Source organism: Rhinopithecus roxellana, chromosome 4 (genome assembly GCF_007565055.1).
Source record: "Rhinopithecus roxellana isolate Shanxi Qingling chromosome 4, ASM756505v1, whole genome shotgun sequence".
Taxonomy (NCBI): domain Eukaryota; kingdom Metazoa; phylum Chordata; class Mammalia; order Primates; family Cercopithecidae; genus Rhinopithecus; species Rhinopithecus roxellana.
In genome coordinates, this window is record NC_044552.1 from 28,591,977 (window position 1) to 28,613,120 (window position 21,144).

General features: G+C 44.5%; 1 protein-coding gene and 1 pseudogene across 7 annotated transcripts in view; both read left to right on the forward strand.

Annotated features, from left to right (window-relative positions):
• The window catches only part of ANKS1A (ankyrin repeat and sterile alpha motif domain containing 1A), a 201,027-nt gene that overhangs the window by 119,107 nt on the left and 60,776 nt on the right, over positions 1–21,144 (forward strand). For all 7 annotated transcript variants that reach the window (XM_010389623.2, XM_010389622.2, XM_010389619.2 and 4 more), the window contains one exon: positions 5,815–6,401. In XM_010389623.2, the coding sequence (XP_010387925.1) occupies positions 5,815–6,401 (587 nt within the window). The remainder of the gene's footprint in view (positions 1–5,814; positions 6,402–21,144) is intronic.
• Positions 11,361–13,502, forward strand: LOC115896828 (annotated as a pseudogene).

Sequence of the window (21,144 nt, forward strand, 5' to 3'; positions counted from 1 at the left end):
CTTATTCTATTTCTCATGATGCATGGACCAAAACGAACTATCAGTCTATTTGTCTCATCAAATTGCAGTCTTCAGCAAATGTCTGAATAACCTAGTCAGGACCTTCCTTCCAGGGAGAGCCTGGTGACCCTCTGAAAGCAGCCATGTACTTGGGAGTTCTCCTGCACATCCATGGTTTTTGACGCTCACCATAGTCACTAGGCAGCTGGAGGATTCCAATCCTAATGATACAGAGAACACAAAACAACCTGGGACACTGGGTCCCCCAGCCTTCTTCTCTGGGCCTGAGGGTTGATTTGAGTTAGCAACTCCTCACATGAGCTGCATTCTTCAGCCTTAAGTGGGCAGAGGTGAATGAAAATGTGTAAATGTTAAAATGTTATTATTCAAAAGCCCTTGAGATCCCATAGCTCATCATAGTAATTAAAATGCAGCACAGAAGACCCCTTGCTTCGGTAGCTCACAGGGTAAAAGGAAAATGAATGAGGATCACAAGTTGATGGGATTGGGAATTAGCATGCTGGTGTGCCTTATTGAGTAGAGCAGCTGGCCTTGATGTATGGGTAGCATAAGAAGCAGGCCTCCCTCCCTTTGTGCCGTTATCTCCTTGTTTCTCTCCTAGAAGGGCAGACTGTGGGAAGGGCAGAGCTCGGGGAACATGGGAAGTAGCGTGGGAGAAAGGCCTAAGGGTCTCTTCTGCAACTTCACTAGTCCCTGGCATAAGGTTTGTTGCCCAGGGTGGTCTCTTAACTCCTGAGCTCAAGTGATCCTCCTCCCTCATTCTCCCAAAGTGCTGGGATTACAGGCATATGCTGCCACACCTGCCCTTTCTCTGCCTTTTCTAATGTATTTTTACTTCTCTGTAAGCCTGACAAGGTCTTACTTCTCCTTCAGTGCTCAGCTCGAAAGCTACCTCTTCTGAGAAACCTTCTGGTTCAAAGTAAGCAGACTTTCCTTTTTATCTGCCATTCATATGGTTTATGCCTGTCTTAAAGCATCTATTGAGGCAGACTTGGTGTCTTTATTTTTTTTTTTAATTATTTTTATTTTTATTTTATTTTGGGGAAGACAAGGTCTCGCTCTGTCTCCCAGGCTGGAGTGCAGTGGCATAATCATAGCTCACTGCAGCCTTGAATTCCTGGACTCAAATTATCCTCCCATCTCAACCTCCCAAGTAGCTGGGACTGCAGGTGTGCACCACCACACCCAGCTAATTTTTAAATTCTTTATAGAGATGAGGTCTCACCATGTTGCCCAAGCTGATCTTCAACTCCTGAGCTCAAGCAATCCTCCCATCTGAGGCTTCCAAAGTGTTGGGATTACAGGCGTGAGCCACCACACCCGGCTTCTTTATCCTCATATCACCTGGGTGCCTCCTGAGGTCAGACACTTCATACGTTTGTCGATGGGATGAGTGGTTACAGTGACAGTTCTGGGGCCTGTCTTAGAGTTTCTCACTTCAGCCCTCTCACCATATTACCTTCTGTCCCTTCCTTGCGCTGCTCAGAGTTACGAGGATGGTGAAGGTAATGAATGCTTGTGAAGTGCTTTATGTCTTACACAGTACTTTCATGTGCCTTATCTTTGATGATCCTTGTGACAGACCTGTGAGGAACGGAGAAGTAGTTGGTCTCATCTGTGAGCAAAGTGTGTTGTAACGGATACTGTGTGGAGGATAATAACAATTTTAACATCTGTTGAGAGTGTGACATGTGCCAGACATGGTTCTTAATGCATTACACGTATAATTTAATTACTACAACAATCCCCCAATTAAGATCCCAGAATTGCACAAAGAAGTGATTTGCTTAAGAACTGCTTCTTGATCAGTGTACTCTATTGTTAGCACCTTGTCCCTAAGAGACCTTATATTATCCTTACTTTGCAGAAGGAAGAAACCATTGAGTAATTCTTTTCCCACCCATTGATCTGCCAAAAAAACTCATCTTGGCCTTGGATGTAGTTTTTAATGGGAACAAGAACACCAGCCTTAGGCTCTTAGATCTCAGCAAGCTTTTCAGATACCAAAGTGTCTTTCTTAGGAATTGCCTGGCTAAGTCATATGATTATAAGAATTTCTTTCCATCATTTCTTATATTCCACACAATATTGGCGGATTGTGGTTTCTCTAATAGGATTATGACCCTCAGAGACTCTTCCTCCACACCACATATTTCCTTCCTCCATAAGTTTCCATTCTTTCCTTCTGCCCACTTCCTTCCCCCTGGCTTGTGTCTGGTATTGAGCCCTTGGCATCTGTCTCTCTTTCATCATTGATAGCTAGCATGAATGGGTGGCTGTTTCACAGGGCCTGCATTGTTGGCTCCCACAGCAGCAGTTCGAACATTCTCTGTGGCCTGAGTTCTGAGGTCCACCCAGGCAGTGTGAGCCAGGCTGGCCCCCAGTTCTGAGCTATGGTGTTTTCTTTCATTGTTGGTCCCTTAGCTCCTAGTTGTTAAATATGAAGCTGGAAGTTGATACAAAGCAGTAGAAGCCTGTGCTCCTTTTATCAAAGTCACCTTGCATTCAAATATAGGCAGAGGGACATTGTACCTTGGGCCAGGATCTGTAGGAAGTTGGCCATTATAATGTGATCCCAGAGATGGCAAATTTTGCAGCCTGATTAACTGTCCCCATCAGCTTCTCCTGCGAAGTACTATTGACCAGAGCCACATTAAGTGGTCATGTGTCATCCCGACTGTAGCCCCACCACGCAACACCACTGGGTAGCTCAGTTCTGGCTGCCAGTTGTTGTATGTAATTATTCATAGCCATGAGTCGTGGCTTCCTGGGGCCTCGGTTAAGCTATGTGAAACTCCTGTGTAATCAACATTCCTTCTTCCCTAAAGGATTCAAGTTTTCAGGGCTTGTTCATTCCTCAGGACCTGACCTTTGGGGTATAGCATTTTTGAGTTGGGGTTGAAAGTCTCAAAGTGGTCAAGTGTAAAGGAGTGGCAGGGGGCGGTGGCTCACGCCTGTAATCCCAGCACTTTGGGAGGCCAAGGCGGGCAAATCACTTGAGGAGTTCCAGACCAGCCTGGCCAACATGGCAAAACCCCATCTCTACTAAAAATACAAAAAATTTAACTGGGCATGGTGGCACACACCTGTACTCCCAGCCACTCAGGAGGCTGAGATAGGAGAATCACTTGAACCCAGGAGGCAGAGGTTGCAGTGAGCCAAGAGTGTACCACTGCATTCTAGCTTGGGTGACAGAGCAAGACTTGGTCTCAAAAAAAATAAAGTAGGCCCGGCGCGGTGGCTCAAGCCTGTAATCCCAGCACTTTGGGAGGCCGAGACGGGCGGATCACGAGGTCAGGAGATCGAGACCATCCTGGCTAACACGGTGAAACCCCGTCTCTACTAAAAAATACAAAAAACTAGCCGGGCGAGGTGGCGGGTGCCTGTAGTCCCAGTGGCCGAGGCAGGAGAATGGCGTAAACCCGGGAGGCGGAGCTTGCAGTGAGCTGAGATCCGGCCACTGCACTCCAGCCTGGGCGACAGAGCGAGACTCCGTCTCAAAAAAAAAAAAAAAAAAGTATAGAGGAGGGACATGCCAAAGTTGGTGCTTCTGTGCTCCTGTGGATAAGTAATCAGAGCCATAAAGTGGAGCTAATTGGCTGCCCTTGGTCACTTCTCTAGACTCGTGAAAAGCTGAACAGACTGTGGAGACCGAAATGCTCTTCTGGAGCCGGGAGGAGAGGGGAGAGATGGGGGAAATGTATCGCCGCTCAGACCTCAGCAAGTTGGGCTCACTGTGAGAGCTGGTTGTTGAGACTATTTCTTAAAGCCTGTTTTGGAAGAACCACTGTTACAGGACAGTAGCGTCATGCATGGGCATTGGAGACTGTGTTTTAGTACGTTGTGTTTATAAAGCACTTTTCATTTTGCACCCCTCCTCATCTGGCTACCCTCTCCAGTTGCAGACCTGAACCTCAAGAAGGGGCTTTGGGCCTTCAGGCGTGCTGATGAGGGAGAGTGGGTACTGTGTAGGCAGCAACAGGAGAGGTACCCAAGCAGGGGCCTCGTCTCCCTAAGTGGGAGAAGTGTACCATCATGACATGGTGGAGACCTGGATTCTCATCACTATCATGACATTAAAGGGATTTTTTTTTTTTTTTTGAGATGGAGTCTCGCTCTGTCACCCAGGCTGGGGTGCAGTGGCCAGATCTCAGCTCACTGCAAGCTTCGCCTCCCAGGTTTACGCTATTCTCCTGCCTCAGCCTCCCGAGTAGCTGGGACTACAGGTGCCCGCCACCTCGCCTGGCTAGTTTTTTGTATTTTTTAGTAGAGACGGGGTTTCACCGTGTTAGCCAGGATGGTCTCCATCTTCTGACCTCGTGATCCGCCCGTCTTGGCCTCCCAAAGTGCTGGGACTACAGGCTTGAGCCACTGCGCCTGGCCTAAAGGGATTTTTAAGTATCATGTAGCCCAGCCCACTTACTTTAGACACTGAGGCCCGATAAGATGAAATCACTGCCAAGCCACACAGCTAGAGAACAGCTCAGCCAGGACCAGAGCCAGATCTTCAGGCTCCTGGGTTAAAGTCTTCTCCCCCACCACCTGGGGTAACCACTAAGCCTTCTCATCTGTAAACATAGTTGACCCTTTTGGTTCTAAGATTCTCTGAGCTCATGAATAGTTCTTGAGAGTTTTGAGCAGACTAGGGAATTGTTTGTTGTAGGTGCAACAGATTCCACGTATAGAGAAGATAAAGTTGAATATTATGGAATGTGAGCTAGTGCAGAACATAATGTTATTTACTCTGATGATGTGGGTTAAGATCTTTAATGGGACTGAGTTCATGTAAGGGAAGGCCCCTGGGTGTGCCAGTGTAGTGCTGATGTTAGATTCTGATTTGACCAACTATTTATGCTACTTCAGGGCGAGGTATTTGAGTGTACAGTAGTAGTTGGCCTCCTGAGCTAGTAGTGTCAGATTTCTAGGATGTTGGGGAAGTCGAGAGAACTGCAAATGTCTCCTGGCATTGACAAATTAGACCATTTTGTTTTCAGTGGATCAACTAAGGTTAAACTTAAACAAATATGAGCAGCTGGGAGATTTTGGAAGAAGCAAGTCGTATACATTCTCAAAAAAAAAAAAAAAAAAAAAGAGAGAGAGAGAAAGAAAAGTCTGTGCTCCCTGAGGAAGGAAGGATGAGGCTGGAACTCGGAATGGCCCCCTTGGAGGAAGGAAGCAGTTATTTCTCTGCCGTTTTGTTTCTGTTAAGGAATTCCAGAAGTTGCAGGTTGTGGATCGTGACCTCTCTTTTTTTTTTTTTTTTTTTTTTTTTCTGTTGCTGCTTGCCAAAGGAAGGGAGGGCGGGTGGCCTTTAAATAACACTTTGGCCTTTATGGAAATGTATCAGATGTTCCAGGAGTGAGTCTCACTGCTCGCGCTTGCTCACTGGCCACTGGCGCTCTTACTTTTGCTCCATGTTCACTCACTCTGTCCTGACTTGTGTCCTTTCTCTAGATTATAGTTAACACTCTTCTCGCCTTATATAGCAAGGTCTGGTCGTTGATGTTAACAGAAATCTAACAACAGGGAAGGCTGCCAGATAGCTTTAATCAGGCCAGTGTTTGAAATTTCATAAATGCTCTGACTTTGGGTACAAATTGAACATTAAGAACAATATGAAAACTGTCTTCCTTCCTCTCTCTTCTTCTTTCCTCTCCCCCTCCCCAGCCTATCCAGTTTCTCTCCTGTTTCTCTGTGAATTCCTCTGCTGTGCCGTATGCTTGCTGCATTGGAACTTTGTTGATTTTTGCCACGTTTAATTTTTTATTTCTCTGTCTCTCCGTCCACTCCAAGACCACAGGCGGAGCAGCAGCAGCCGGAGCCAGGACTCTGCGGAGGGGCAGGACGGGCAGGTCCCAGAGCAATTCTCAGGCCTCCTCCACGGCTCCTCCCCGGTGTGCGAGGTGGGGCAGGACCCTTTCCAGCTGCTCTGTACTGCTGGCCAGAGCCATCCAGACGGGTCCCCCCAGCAGGGCGCCTGCCACAAGGCCAGCATGCAGCTGGAGGAGACGGGTGTGCATGCTCCTGGAGCCTCCCAACCCAGTGCCCTGGACCAGAGCAAGAGAGTGGGCTACCTAACAGGCCTGCCCACCACCAACAGCCGCTCACACCCTGAAACTTTGACTCACACAGCATCTCCGCACCCTGGTGGTGCTGAGGAAGGAGACCGGAGTGGGGCCAGGAGCCGAGCCCCTCCCACCAGCAAACCTAAAGCTGAACTCAAACTCAGCCGCAGCTTGTCCAAGTCTGACTCTGATCTCCTGACCTGCTCACCCACAGAGGACGCTACCATGGGGAGTCGGAGCGAGTCCTTATCCAACTGCAGCATTGGGAAGAAGAGGCTGGAGAAGTCACCCTCCTTCGCCTCGGAGTGGGATGAGGTAAGGCCGACATGACGTCACAGGGAGCTGGGCTGGCCAGGCTGGCCGCAGCCCACCACAGCTCCCCTGAGTGCCAACTGTCAGGCCCAGGATCTGGGCAGGGTTGCTCTGGTTCCTTCACTCTGTAACTAATGTGTTTCTGACAATCGTAGGAAGAGGTGAGCCTCAGGTAGCGTGGATCACAGAAGACAGGTCCATTAATGGTTAAATTAGCTGGTGGAGGCCCCAGCAGAGCAGGGCTGAGGGAGGGGCAGTTTCTAGAAATGACATGCTGTTTGGAAATATTTGGATCCCATCAGCCCCATTGAGAGAATCATGCTCACCCTGGAGATGCTTAAGATGAGCTGGAGTACTTCCTATGAGTCCTTCAGGAGGAAGAGAGAAGATCCAGGGTTAGTTGAGAGGTGTGATGGGGTGTTTAGGGGAGGACAGGGGGCTTTTCTTTTTATATATATATAATTTCAACTTTTATTGTAGATTCAGGGGATACATGTGCAGGTTTGTTACATGGGTATATTGCATGATGCTGAGGTTTGGGATACGATTGATCTCATCACCCAGGTAGTGGGCATAGTACCCAATAGTTAGTTTTTCAGCCCTTGCCCCTACTCCCTCCCCTCTCCAGTAGTCCCCGGTGTCTATTGTTGTATCTTTATGTCCATGAGTACCCAATGTTTAAGGGAGAACATGCTGCACTGTTTGGTTTTCTGTTCCTGTGTTAATTCACTCAGGATAATGGCCTGCAGCTGCATCCATGTTGCCTGCAAAGGACACGATCTCATTCTTTTTTACAGCTGCAAGAGGAAGGCTTTTCTAGTCCCTGCTTCTCCATGATTATTCTTACTGTGCTGTCCTGGAAGGCCAAATACTTCTTCCAGCAGAAGGGTCCTGCCCATCCCACATTCCCAGATTGGTCAGGCAGAAGAGGGCTAAGTGGTTCAGGAAACGAAGATTAGGGAGTAGAAAACATTGGGAGTCAGAGGCCCAGTTTTCTTTCATAGCCATTATTAGTTGGAAATATGTACCGAAGTATTTCTCAGCGACCTATGGCATGTCTCCCTGAGCAGAAGAATGTGTTTCTCAAAGATAGGTAAACACCCTGGGAATGTTAAAAGTACCACCCTTGCAAGCTTCTTACTGAGTGGAAGCTGCCTTTGAAGTGGACTGGGTCTGTCTCTGAGGAATAATTTCAAGAACTGCATTTAGCTCTTCAAGAGGAAGCGAACACTACAGCTGACATGTCCATTTGAACAATCTGTAGACTTAATGCCCTACCCAACTCTATTTGGGTAGGTGCTGGAAAGTTATGTAAACCAAAGCCAGTCTGTTTCCAGTGAAGGAACGGGGTTGGGGGCGGGGGCTGTGCTTCCAGCACTATCTCCAGATAAGGTAGAAGATGAAGCTTAAGAGTCTGATTAGGCAGAGACAGAGGAATCCTGTGCAGAAGATTTTCATTGCTTAGTAAACAAAGATTTGGTGAGCCTGTGCTAGATGCCTGGCCACTCGTGGAAAATCACTATGAGTGAGATAGCTTGGGGGAGGGGGGTGCCGGGAGATTACACACTGGAGTATGTATATTTGTAGGAATGTGTGCTCTACCTTTGTTTTTTAAAACAGAGTTTTACTAATTTACAGTCAGCTGTAGGAAAAGTTTAAGATAAATTTAAGAGGCGGGTGAATATAAGTGCAGTGTGCTCTGAAATGGCTGCAGAGGTCAAGAGAGAAAAACATCAGTGACTCTCACCCAGGTCTGAGATTTTTTAAAAAATCAGTGGGTGGGGGAGTGGAGACAGGAGGTATGAGAGGGTGGGAAGAGATTCAGGAACGATCACTAGAGCAGTGGGATTTGACATGGAATTAAAAGACTAAGTCTTATGGTTAAAACCAGATTGAAGCTGGTGGAACGAGGAGAAGTGGGTGGAGAGAGCGGCATGAGCAGAGGCGTGGAGCCAGGAAAGCTCAGGTCATTTGGTTTCTCTAGGGTGCTGAGTGTGTGTAAGGGCAGAATGAGAAATAAGGGTAGAAAGCGAGATTTGCACCAGGTAGTGAGAGGGCCTCGAGCATCAGGCCAAGAGATGAGTACAGCCAGCCTTCCATATCCATGGTGTTCTGCGTCTGTGGATTTAGTCAACTGTGGATGGAAATGTTCGGGAGAAAAACCTAAAACAACAATAACAAATAATGCAAATAAAAATACAGTATAACAATTACTTACATATAGCATTTACGTTGTATCAGGTATTATAAGTAATCTAGAGATGATTTAGAATATACAAGATGTATGTAGGTTATATGCAGTAATATTTCATGTCAAGGACTTGAACATCCACAGGTTTTGATATCCAAATGGTGTTCTGGAACCAATCCCTTGTGGATACTGAGGGATGACTCCTAGATATGCTATCAAGGCAGTGAGTGTCTCAGAATGCTTTAAACGGGCTGGAAATCAGCTTTACCAGTCCAATGAATCACCTCTTCCTTATGGCTCCTGAGCGTATGCCCACCCGGAGAGGTCAGCAGTGCTGGGCGATTCTTCCCAGGATATTTATGTCCTGTTAACATGCAGCATTTCTGGGCAGTCTTATTTGCTCCACTGTTTCCTCCTGGCCAAGAAATACAAAATCACCTGGGCAAAGCTGGGCTTGAGGTTGGCTGTGTGGGCTCACAAGCCAGTGTCTCTTTGCATCGAGAGGAGGTTCATTTGCTGATATCACCTGTGCAGATAAAGATTGCAAGTGCATGCAATGGCCCAGGCATCTAGATCTATCCAAGATCTAGGTGTTGTGGGCCAGTTCTCTAGTGTGACTGAAATGCAGAAGCCCTGCTACATTTTAAATTTGAAAAAACTTAAAGGCAATTGAGGTCTTACTGGAAAGAATTCAGAAGACCAAGGTTTGCTTACATCCTAAACATTAACAGGGCCCCTTATATGTAACCTTTCAATGTTGTTTCTTAGTGATATTATACTTGGTTTCTGTGGATATCGCTCTCTAAAGAGAAACTCCAAAAGTGTTTCCCCCAGTGATTGGCTCTAAACCCAGGGCCTTGGCAGGCTTTCCTGGAATAGGGCATTAGTTAATGGCTGCTTCCCACCCTATCCCTGACCAGTGCCCGTAGCCTGCTTTGCCATATCCTGTCCTTGCTGATGTTTTTCTTTGTTGTCCTTGGACCCCGGGATGTGGGGAACTCTGCTCTGAAGGATCTGAAAGTGCTTGGGCCTAGCTCAGCTCCTCACTGTGAGGCCTGGGGAGGCAGAAGGAAGGCTGTGGGGTGGGAGCTCCTCACGCTGTTCCTAGAAGGAAGTGCAGGACGGCAGATGGGCTCAGGTTCGGGAGTCAGCAGGTCCAGCTTTGAGCCCCAGCTCCGCCATCTCCACCTCGGTGCATGGACGACCTCAGTAAGCTCACTGTTGTTGTTCTTATTTGTGAAACTGAGGCAGTTAGATCTGTGTTTCAGAGTATTTTACCAATTAGAGATGTGTTTAACTGCCTAGCGTAGTTCCTAGCATGCATAAAGTATTGACTAAGTGGTAGATATTAATGTTACTATTGTGCTTGGAGCTTCCGAGAATGGGGACTGAGGCCTGGAGTGCCTTCAGACCTTAAGAAAGGCAGAGCTCAGGCCGGGCATGGTGGCTCATGCCTGTAATCCAAGCACTTTGGGAGGCCGAGGCAGGTGGATCACCTGAGGTCAGGAGGTCAAGACCAGCCTGACCAAAATGGTGAAACCCCATCTCTACTAAAAATACAAAAATTAGCCGGACGTGGTGGTATGTGTCAGTAGTCCCACCCACTCAGGAGGCTGAGGCAAGAGAACTGCTTGAACCCAGGAGGCGGAGGTTGCAGTGAGCGGAGATCACACCACTGCACTTCAGCCTGGGTCACAGGGTGAGACTCTGTCTCAAAACAAACAAACAAACAAACAAACAAAAAGGCAGAGCTCTTTGCAGTAGTTTCTTTGTTGTTTGGTGGTGGCAGAGTCATGGGGAACCACTGGAGTTCAAACCCTTCAACTGGTGATCCTCCTATACAGCTCTGCCTCACTGCAGGGATGGGAGAGCCCACCCAGCCTGAGAAAGTAGGGCAGGCACCTTCCCCATTTTTCTCATTTGAGAAGTTAACGAGCTTTCTGTTGAACTCCCTGAGAGGAGAAGAGAGGTTGTAGAGAAATCTACAGCCTTCTCTACAATTTATTTTTCAAATAAATTCTTCTACATAATGGCCAGCAAATGGCTGGCTGGCTGGTTGGTTGGTTGGTTGGTTGGTTGGTTGGTTGGTTGGTTGGTTGGTTGGGATGATGTCCAGTTGGGGAACATGTATGTCTAATAGATCTGGGAGTCATTTTCTCCAAATACAGACTGCTCCTTATTGTGGGTTATTGCAGCCCTGTTGAACTACCCTAAGCAACTTGACTTCTGAAAGATGGCCTGGTTAAGGTAAACCTCTGTGATCGTATCTGTTAATGACACTAGCATTCTTCCTATTTTCTATTGTATTTTTGGTGACAAAGAAGTCATAGTTTGCCTTTGGAAGAGCTCAGCCTAAGAGGAGATCTGAATCCAAGCTTCACTAGTTATTTTCTGTGTTCTCCAGTCAAGTCAAAGCACTCTTTGTTGTCTTAATGATGCTTGGGATATAATAGAGGACAAACTGAGAAGGTGTACATAAATAAAACTTTAAAGATATATAGATAAGGAGTGGGAAATTCACCTACATCCCTCCATGCACACTTAACCTCTGTTAACATTTAATACATATCCAAATTTGGCATCTTAGTGTATTTACTGATTATAATTTGCTTTTCTTACTAGTTACTGCATGTTGTAGATATCTTACCATGACAGCATCAATAAGATCTGGATTCAGACCATCATTCTAAAAAGGTTGAGTGTTCTCTTGTATAGCTATATCATAAGGTTGGTTGGTTTGTTGTTGTTGAAACTGTTCTCCAACCATTAGATGCTGCACAGGTCATTTTCCACCTGCCCTTCAGGTCCAGTTCCTACCCTTTTCTATCTGCCTATGTGTCGTACATTAATAGGCCAAGGGGTTGTTGGACTGGCTGTGTTCCTCTACTGAAAGCCACCACTCCTGAGAGGGACCTTCTCCCAATAGCTGTTCTCTCTGGGTTCTAGTAAATGGTCCCTCCCTTTGACCCTTCTGACCTAAGGCTCCTCATTGTGACTAGCTCCCCTCCTTGCACCTTACCCAAACCTGTGTAAATAATCCCATTATTAAGTTCCTTCAGGTGCACAATTTGTGCCATCTTTTCCTGCAGGGACCCTGAGTGACATAGCAGTTTTTGGCACTGTTTCTACCAACTCTCAGCAAGCATAGATGGCTGTATGCTGGAGCAGTAAACATGGCTCTAGCATATAAATTGTAAATTAATCTTCACTTGCAAATGAACTACAAGGCTTAGATATTGAGAGTGCTGGGAAGCAGGAGAAATTCATCATTTAACTGGAAGCACCAAAGCTGTGGCAGTGGAGTCATGGCGGGGCCAGCATGTAGAAAATTTCTTTCACTCTTTGAATATTGGTTGAAAGGAGTGCAGCTGAAACTGTAACCAAAGGAGGCATTATGCCTGCAGGAAAATCTCACGGAAAAGTATCACAAGCAGCAGTGGTAGCTGTTGGATCAGGCTGTAAAGGAAAGGGTGGAGAGATTCGATCAATTAGTGTGGAAGTTGGAGACAAAATTCTTCTCGCAGAATATAGAGGCACCAAAGTAGTTCTAGGTGACAGGATTATTTCTTATTTAAAGATGGTGACATTCTTGGAAAGAATGCAGACAGAAATAAATCACTATTGAAATGACATCACGTGAAGCTGCTCCTTCCACTGAAGTCCTGAAATATTTCATCATATAAATAATTTCCATGTCTTAATAAACTAAATTTATAAATTTTATTTAAACTTTATTTCTTTATAATAAACTAATGATATATAAAGTAATGGCATCCAGTGTCTCTAAAACTTTGTTTTTCTGCACTGATACAGACATTTCCAAATAAAAATACGTAAATTTAACAAAATTAAAAATCCAAAACTTTAAGCCTTTCCCACTTCCTACTATAGGAAAGAAACCTGTTTTCCCTTCATCAAGCTGGCAGTGTCCTCAGCATCTCATCTGTGTGCTCCTGTGGCAGAATTTCCTTTTTGTGTGTCTTCATCCTCTGTCTCTTGCACAGTGTGAGGTACCCACAGCACACACAACCAGCACCAATTAACATCTGAGATAAATACCTTGTAGGAAGAACAAAAATGTCTTTCTGGTCATATTGTGGTTTGAATGGATAAAAAGTTTGTGATGACCAGAACAGCCTCTCACCTGCCTTTGAATGGGATTGAAGTTTATGAAAGAGAAAACCACAGAAGGCTGTTTGTCTGCTTAACATAAACACTGGAGTCATTTAAAACTTGGCTAAAGGCTTAAATGATAAATTTGTGTTTTGTAATCAGCTTTCATAAATATTAAATAAGTGGGAGATGGGTGAAGAGCAGGGACTTGCTTTGTATGCATTTTGTATAAGCTGAGAATAATTTCTGGCACAGGATTTTGGGAATGTCCTAGCTTTGTCTGAAATGGTAGCTGAGGAGACCCTTGGCTCTTGAATCCTTTTCCTGAGAAGTGAAGTGGCAGCAACTGGGAGGGCACCCTTTCAGGCCAAGTCCAGAAGTGGCCTCGCTGCCTCGCCCTTTCCAGCTCTGTCCCATTGGAGGCATGATGTCATCAAGAGACAAGCTGATTGGTTCAACTCCATAGAGGCTTTGGCTGCGTTTAACCCTTGGGGGTTAGGTGTGCAAAAAGAAGAATGTAAAATAAGGAGATTTGCATTTCTACTGATGATGACTAAATTTCCCACGCCATATTCTGCAGTGTGCATTGTTCCTCGTTATGTAAACAAGCATGCTGTGTAGTCTTTTGTGCTGAGCAAAGCCCTCCCGCCCTGAACAAGAATGTGACACTCCTACCTCTGGGGAAAGTTTAGGGCCTGGAATGTCTGTTTAAGTTGTTTCCAAGTATACGCAGTAGTCACAACTTTTATCCTAGATGAAACACCCTTTAAATTTCCATTGGGTTTAGGTGGTCTGGTAATATTGAGGTAATTTGTTCATATTTTAAAAATAATCTCATTTATTTTATAGGCAGCCGTAAATAAACAGTTTTGGCCTTTCTGTCGAAGTGATTTTTGTTAGCCTAGATTATAGATGTGTATATATGCATGTGTGTATATATATATGCAGTGTGTGTGTGTATAGATGTATGTATGTTTATATGCATTTCCACGGTCTTGATGCTAACAGGAGAAACTCCACAGTGTTGTGAATGAGCGGGAGTTAGTCCTGGCTCTGCAATTGACTGGTGATGAGAAAACTGGTGTGTTCTCTCCCGCTTGCTGGTCCCTTGCTGCCATCATGCCTCTAACTGGACAGGTGCTGGAAAGCAAGGGGAATGTGCCCTCCCTGCTGCTGCCACTTCACTTCCCACCGATGCATTTCCCCATTGCTGCTGTCCCTATCTGTCACTCATCTGTTTCCCTTTTTCTTTTTCCCTTTACTCTTTCTCCCCTTTTCTTCTATGCTTTTTTGTCTTTTTTTCTTCCTCCCTACTTTTCTCATTCATTTTTCCTTTTCATTCTTATTTTTACAGGTGAAGTTAAGGATGGGCTTCTCTTCTAGCCTCTCAGCCCTCTGCACCAGAGGGATTTTGCTTTTATTTTTTTTTTTTTTAACATTTTTTCCAGGGTTGACTCACATTTCTGTTCTGCACCAGCATTTCTACCACTTGTGGTGTCGGCAGGCCACCACGCACACCACCAGCCTCGGTCCCCCACTAAACAGCCTGGTTCCCTTTAGCTGCAACAAGAAGGCACCATCAAGCACCAGGGAGGGACTTGGGGTATTTGTAAAATCGCCAGCAAAAGGAGAATTTTCCTTTTCTCTCTTTTTTGTTTTGTTACATTTTTTTTTTAACCCCAGACTGAAAGTTTGGGCGACAATGAATGTAGGTGAATATAGATGAGAGGAATTTGACCTTTATTCCAGTCCATACAAATGCTGAGAATCACAGAAGGAAACATTTTCTGGTATATTCTTTTTATACTTTGGTTGTGGTTTCATATCTTGTTTTTCTAGTAAGGTATCCGTAGGATACAGAGTGCGTGACTTTACATGACTTTTGGAATAATAGTTCATCTTATATTATTCTAAGCAATTGTGTCGAAGAACAAGTAGAGGTATTTTACATAATCAGTAATAATAGTATAAAATTGAAGTATATTTGTATTACAGTTACTCATTCAGCTAATTTGTTGAGCACTTGCTCTTTTCCAGGTAGGCTCTAAATGCAATGAACAAAACAGACAAATCCTGTTGCCCTCATGGAGCTGGCATTCTAGAAAGCTAGAGGGGAATGAGAATTTAAAAAGAATAAATAGGTAAAAATCATAGTATGGAGTTGATGATAGGAGTGCTTGTGAGAACAATACAGCTAAGAACAGGATTAGAGGGTGCGGTGGGAGGAGGGTTGCCATTAGGTGAGTCAGCCAAGGAAGGCCCCTTTGAGGAGGACGTGAGGGAGCAAGCTGTGCATGCTTCGGGTGGGGAGGGAGAAGCATGAGTGGTTATTGGGCTACTTTCTCTTAATTTCTCCTATAGGAGACATTGAAAATTCTACCCTACACTTAATATTGTCTTACAAATATACCTTATAACTTGACTTTTACTTTTAACTTCCTTTTTCTTTAGTCATGATTGCTACCTGTTACCTTTCTCATCTTGGTTTTTTCCCTTGATTTCTTCATTTTAAGCTGTTGGGTGCATGCTTTTAAACATGCACACACACACATTTTTAAAAAGCTGTTGAACTAGAATGAAATCAGAATTTCTCAAACTTGATCATTGTTCTTGTTGTCATCCTAGGCAAGGATGTTGGGTGAGTTCTGGCGGAGGGGCTGGGTTATAGGTCATTGTCTTAGGAAATGCCTTTCCATGAGCTCATTGCATACTCAAGGCAGAAATAAAATTTGAAAACTAGGATCGTGAAGCAAAGGGAAGAGAATTCAAAATTACTAAGACCAGAAGATGGCCAGAAATCTTGGAAATGGGAGATCCAGTGAGGGAGGCCAACTAACTGGGTGTTCATGGAGGCAGGGAAGGTGAGTTCAGGGTATGCCACCACCACTTGGAACACAGAAATGGTGCTAATGTCCTAAAAGAGCATTGACCACAATTAAGTTGCCCTGATGAATCTTAAGTACATCCTCTCGGGAGCCAGACCCATAGGTAATTACAACCAGTAAGAGAGGGAGATGCTGGTGGCCTCAGACATTCTCTGACCCTGAGTGGACTTCGGGGACGTCAGGGTAGAGGAAGCTTCTTAGAGACCAGATACGAAGGTGGTCTGTGTATGCATGCACGCATGTGTGTATACATATCCCAGAGAACTTTAATTTGTTTAGAGATGTGCTATGTGGTCAGAGTGGCAGCCAGACATTGGGGGATAGGCTTTTTATTATATAGGACTCTGAGAAAACAATTAATCTGGACCTCATTTTCACTTCCTTTGAAATGTGTGACCCTCAGAAACAACACAGGCTCTTTTCCTGACCCCAGTGTTATGCCAACATCCTCAAAGATGTGCTCTCTGATCTCAACTCTGTTTTCATGGACAACTACCCTCCCTGCCTAGGGTTCCTTTGTCCTGCTTTCTTCTCCATAGATGTTTCCTTTTGATGCTCTCTGGTGGGTAGCCAGTGGGTAAGAAGAATGCCTGTGGCCTATAGCTGCTGGGCAGGGCCAAGATGCTGAGCGTATCTTTCCCAGGCATCCTACTCTTGCTCACAAGCTCTAATGACCCAGTCTCTGGCGCCACAGGGCCCACCTGTCCATAACTCAAGGCGGCCTGTTTATTTGCCTGGACAGGTGGAAAACTGCCTAAGCTCAGTAGGGGCCTACAAATGACAATTTGTCTGGCAGTCTGTTCTTGGCTGTCCTGATTTAAAAAGGCAGGAAGCCATTGTAAACTCAGCTAAAAAGTTGCGGTTTGTGTAAATGTTCTGGTTCCTTTCCTTTCCACTTTGGATCTAGTTATTTTCAACAGAACTTCCCCCAAAAGCGTGGAAGAGCCTTATATCCATTATGCAGTGGGCATAAAGTCCTGGTTTTGCAGCTTGGGCCCTCTGCACTGGGCCAAAGGACAGTGAAGAACGCCATGGAACTTGGGTGCAGTGGCAGAGAACTGGCATCCCGTCTTCACACTGTACTTCAGGGATGGAGATCTCCCAGCCTCAAGGTCTTAGGCTGTTTCTGTGTCCTTGGAGGGAATGTTTATCTTAACCTCCATATCTAACTGTATGTAGAAATCTAGGCAAAGCTAACCCTAGAAATGGAATGTTTATGCCCTAGGGATTTTGCATTTTTTAAATTATAATACCTGAATCTAGGTGAAATTTTAAAGGTACCAAAGACTATATAGTGAAAAATAAGTCTCCCAGATTCCCGGTTCTTCTCCCTGGTATTTTGAATATCCTTCCAGAAATATTCTCTGCGTATAGAAGCATTTCTGACATGTTAAGCATTTTTCTTTTTAAAAGACAAAATGGTGCTGTCTCATGTGTATTGCTCTGAACCTTGCTTTTTTCGTGTAATAGTAATTTTTGGAAAATCATTCTAATTAAGTACATGAAGAGTTTTCTTTTTTATTGTTCATAATATTCCGTGGTGTGCATATACTATTATTTATTTTTGTTTCTTGTAGATGGACATTCTACATGTTACCAAGCTTTTACTGATTAAAGCATTGCTGCAATGCAAATCCTTATACAGAGTCATTGTAAGATGTTTCCAGAAGCTGAACAGCTGTGTGAAAGAGTTTGTGCGTGTTAAATTTACTTTCCTACCCACAACATGGAAACACCTTATCAACATGGGGGTGGTCAGCCTTTTAGTCTCTTTTTGGTTAACAGATTCGTAATGTTATCTTGGGTTAAAGTGTGTTTCTTATTATGAGTGACAGTGGCATCTCTTTACATGTTTACAAAACACCTTTTTCTAGATTCCTTTTCTCTTTTTTTTTTTTAACGTTGTTATTGAATTGATCTCTTTCTTACTAATTTGTAGAAGCTCTTTATATTTGAAAAAAATCAGCCCTTTATCTGTGATATGATTTGTCTTTTGGCCTTGTGGCATTTTTTATGTGTTTTCTTTAACATGTAGAAATTTAGAATTTTTATAGTTGAATCTATCAATCTTGTATGACTTCTTTTTTTTTTTTTTTTTTTGAGACAGTCTTGCTCTGTCACCCAGGCTGGAGTGCAGTGGCACGATCTCGGCTCACTGCAACCTCTGTCACCTGGGTTCAAGCGATTCTCCTGCCTCAGCCTCCTGAATAATTGGGATTACAGGCGCATACCACCACACCCAGCTGATTTTTGTATTTTTAGTAGAGATAAGGTTTCACCATGTTGGCCAGGCTGTTCTCAAACTCCTGACCTCAGGTGATCCACCCACCTGGGCCTCCCAAATTGCTGGGATTACAGGCGTGAGCCACTGCGCCCAGCCAACTTCTGCATTTTGCATCCCACTTAAGAAGACTTTCCTTACTCTAAGATTATAAATATATGTATATTATTTGTATGTATACATTATATATATTATTACATTATATATATTATTACATATACATATATTATGTAATTACATATATAATATATACTTATATGTAATATGCAAATATATATTGTTTGATTACAAATATATTTTATATATATATAGTTACACTTTCTATATATATATACACACACACAAACACATAATTTCCTCCTAGTATTTTATGGTTTCATTTTTCAGGTGTAAATCTTTGTTTCTTCGGAATTCATTTTGCTGTGAGGCGTCCTAGGCATCCTGTTGATGTTTAGCAATAATTTGATTTAGCCCACTGTTTGATTCAGTTTTCTAGGTGAGGAAACTAAAGCTTTGAGAGCTGAAATGACTTGCCTACGATGTCAGGGTTGATAAATGAGGGAAACCAGTTGGAACTACATCTTCTAATACACAAGACTATATTTAGAATATAGGTGAGCTAAACCTTTATTTTGGCATTAATTAGCAGTTACTTTTCATTTCTTCTTGTTTCAACCCAAATTATTGCAGCATTAGCTTACTCTTTCCCTCTAACTGCAGTCAAAAATATTTCTCTTTGTGTACAAAGGAAAGCAACGTAGGAAAGGCGTCTCCTGGGAGAAGCATGTGTTTCCTTTTTACTATAATATTAAGACTCAAAGCATTTCTTCCCTTTACTGCCCTCTAAGATGGGGGGCTGTTAGCTTTTTCTTTTGTGACTTGAAAAGTGAGGCAATGATTTCCAACAAATTCTGAAATTCGGAATTTGGAAGGAATCCTAGTTACCACGTAGTCCAGCTCCCTTATGAACAAAGTCACTTCTGTGTTGTCTAAAAGTGATCTTCTTTACTATTCTACTTGACTGGTTTAAAAATAATAATAGTAACACAATAAATAAATAAAAATGATCTTCCAACTTTTGCTCGTAAACCATAAGTAACCCCCTCTGCCATCCACCATTATGTCTATGAAATAATGAAAAATCCTTTCTTATATCCAGCTAAAATCTGTGACTTCCAGCCCATCAATTCTGGTTTTACCTTCTTGGTAGGTCATGCACGCAGTCCTCCATAATAGTTGTTCAGATATTTGAAGCTACAGTTATGTCCTCCTACCCTCAACCCTTCTCGTTTCCTTGCCAGGCACCCCAGTTTCTTCTCTCTCACCTCAGATGGCTTATTTTCAAGCTACTTCTGTCCTGGCCCTTTGGTGAACATCCTCTTGAAATTGTATGACATTGTTACAGATGCTTGTATATGATGTACATTGCATGGTACACTAGGATGAGATTTACGTATCACAGGCCACCTGATAATGCTTCATCAAGGGGTTTGATGGGCTTCTTAGTCTCCTGAAAACTTAAGGGTTCAATCTGTCAGTGAGCCCAAGTCAAAGACAGTGTGCACAATGCTTCCAGAGGTACCACAACCTCCGTTAGGAGGCCATACAGAAAGCAGTTCTGTGGAGTGGAGGTGCTTGTTGCCTTTTAAAGCTTTATCCTGTGGTTTCTGCCCTGGAGATACAGCTCAGCCTCTCCCCTGTTGGGCTTTTTTGGCAAAATCAATAACGGCTTTTCCCTGTGCCCCATCACATAACAGTGACTCTACCTACTCTCCACCTAACAGCATAATGGCCTGCTCTGGGCCCATGAGACTTGCTCAGGCATTTTTTAGCAGCTACATGACTCACCATGACTTTAATTTGCAGGTAAAGATGCTTTTGTACCAATTTTTCATTTGAAACCAATAGGACAGATGAGTCCTAGGAAAGCCTATGTTGTCTAAATGACCCTGAGCCAGGCCTTGTAAATGGTCACTCAAGTCCCCTTGTGCTCTTGACCAGAACCCTTCCTCCTCTTTCCATTTTGTGCCAGTTGCCAGGGTTTCCTTCCAAAATCTCTCCCCTCCATTCACACTCACCTATCTGGGATCCTCAGCAGCCACCACCTCAGTATCTCCCTGCTTGCCTCTGGGCTTCTCTAGCTCCTCTTACTTGTGGCTGCCTTACCATGTTCCTCAAATATTTTGTGTTATCCTCCCTTGACTAAAAACGTCCTTGCGGCCGGGCGCGGTGGCTCAAGCCTATAATCGCAGCACTTTGGGAGGCCGAGACGGGCGGATCACGAGGTTAGGAGATCGAGACCATCCTGCCTGACACGGTGAAACCCCATCTCTACCCAAAAATACAAAAAACTAGCCAGGCGAGGTGGCAGACGCCTGTAGTCCCAGCTACTTGGGAGGCTGAGGCAGGAGAATGGCGTGAACCCAGGAGGCGGAGCTTGCAGTGAGCTGAGATGGTGCCTCTGCACTCCAGCCTGGGCGACAGAGCGAGACTCTGTCTCGGGGGAAAAACAAAACAAAACAAAAAGTCCTTGCTTCCCTATTGCTATGGTTCAGAGTGCAGACTCCTTAGCCTGGAGTGCATGATTCGCCAGAGAATGAACCCATGGCCCAGCCTCTGTAACTGGCCTTCTCTTTCATCTCATACCCTATTTTTCCAGCTCAGTTAATTCCTATACTCACTGTTTTCCCCTGCACATTGGTTTATACTATTCTCCCTACTAGGGTGACTTTCTCCATTTCTTTTTGTTGAAATTCCACTCTTAATTAGAGGCTTAGGGCCGGGCGCGGTGGCTCAAGCCTGTAATCCCAGCACTTTGGGAGGCCGAGACGGGCGGATCACGAGGTCAGGAGATCAAGACCATCCTGGCTAACCCGGTGAAACCCCGTCTCTACTAAAAAATACAAAAAACTAGCCGGGCGAGGTGGCGGGCGCCTGTAGTCCCAGCTACTCGGGAGGCTGAGGCAGGAGAATGGCGTAAACCCGGGAGGCGGAGCTTGCAGTGAGCTGAGATCCGGCCACTGCACTCAGCCCGGGAGACAGAGCGAGACTCCGTCTCAAAAAAAAAAAAAAAAAAAAATTAGAGGCTTAGTCATTCATTCACCACACTTAGGGAGAGCCTACTGTGTGCTTAAGCTGGGCATACAGAAATGAAATTGTAAACAAACATGCAGCTTTTGAGGGACTTAGACCCTAAAGGGAGAGATAGGTATTAAACAAGTACAAATAAAAATATTACCACAAACAAAAATAAGTGCTCTTGAAGAAAAAGAGCCG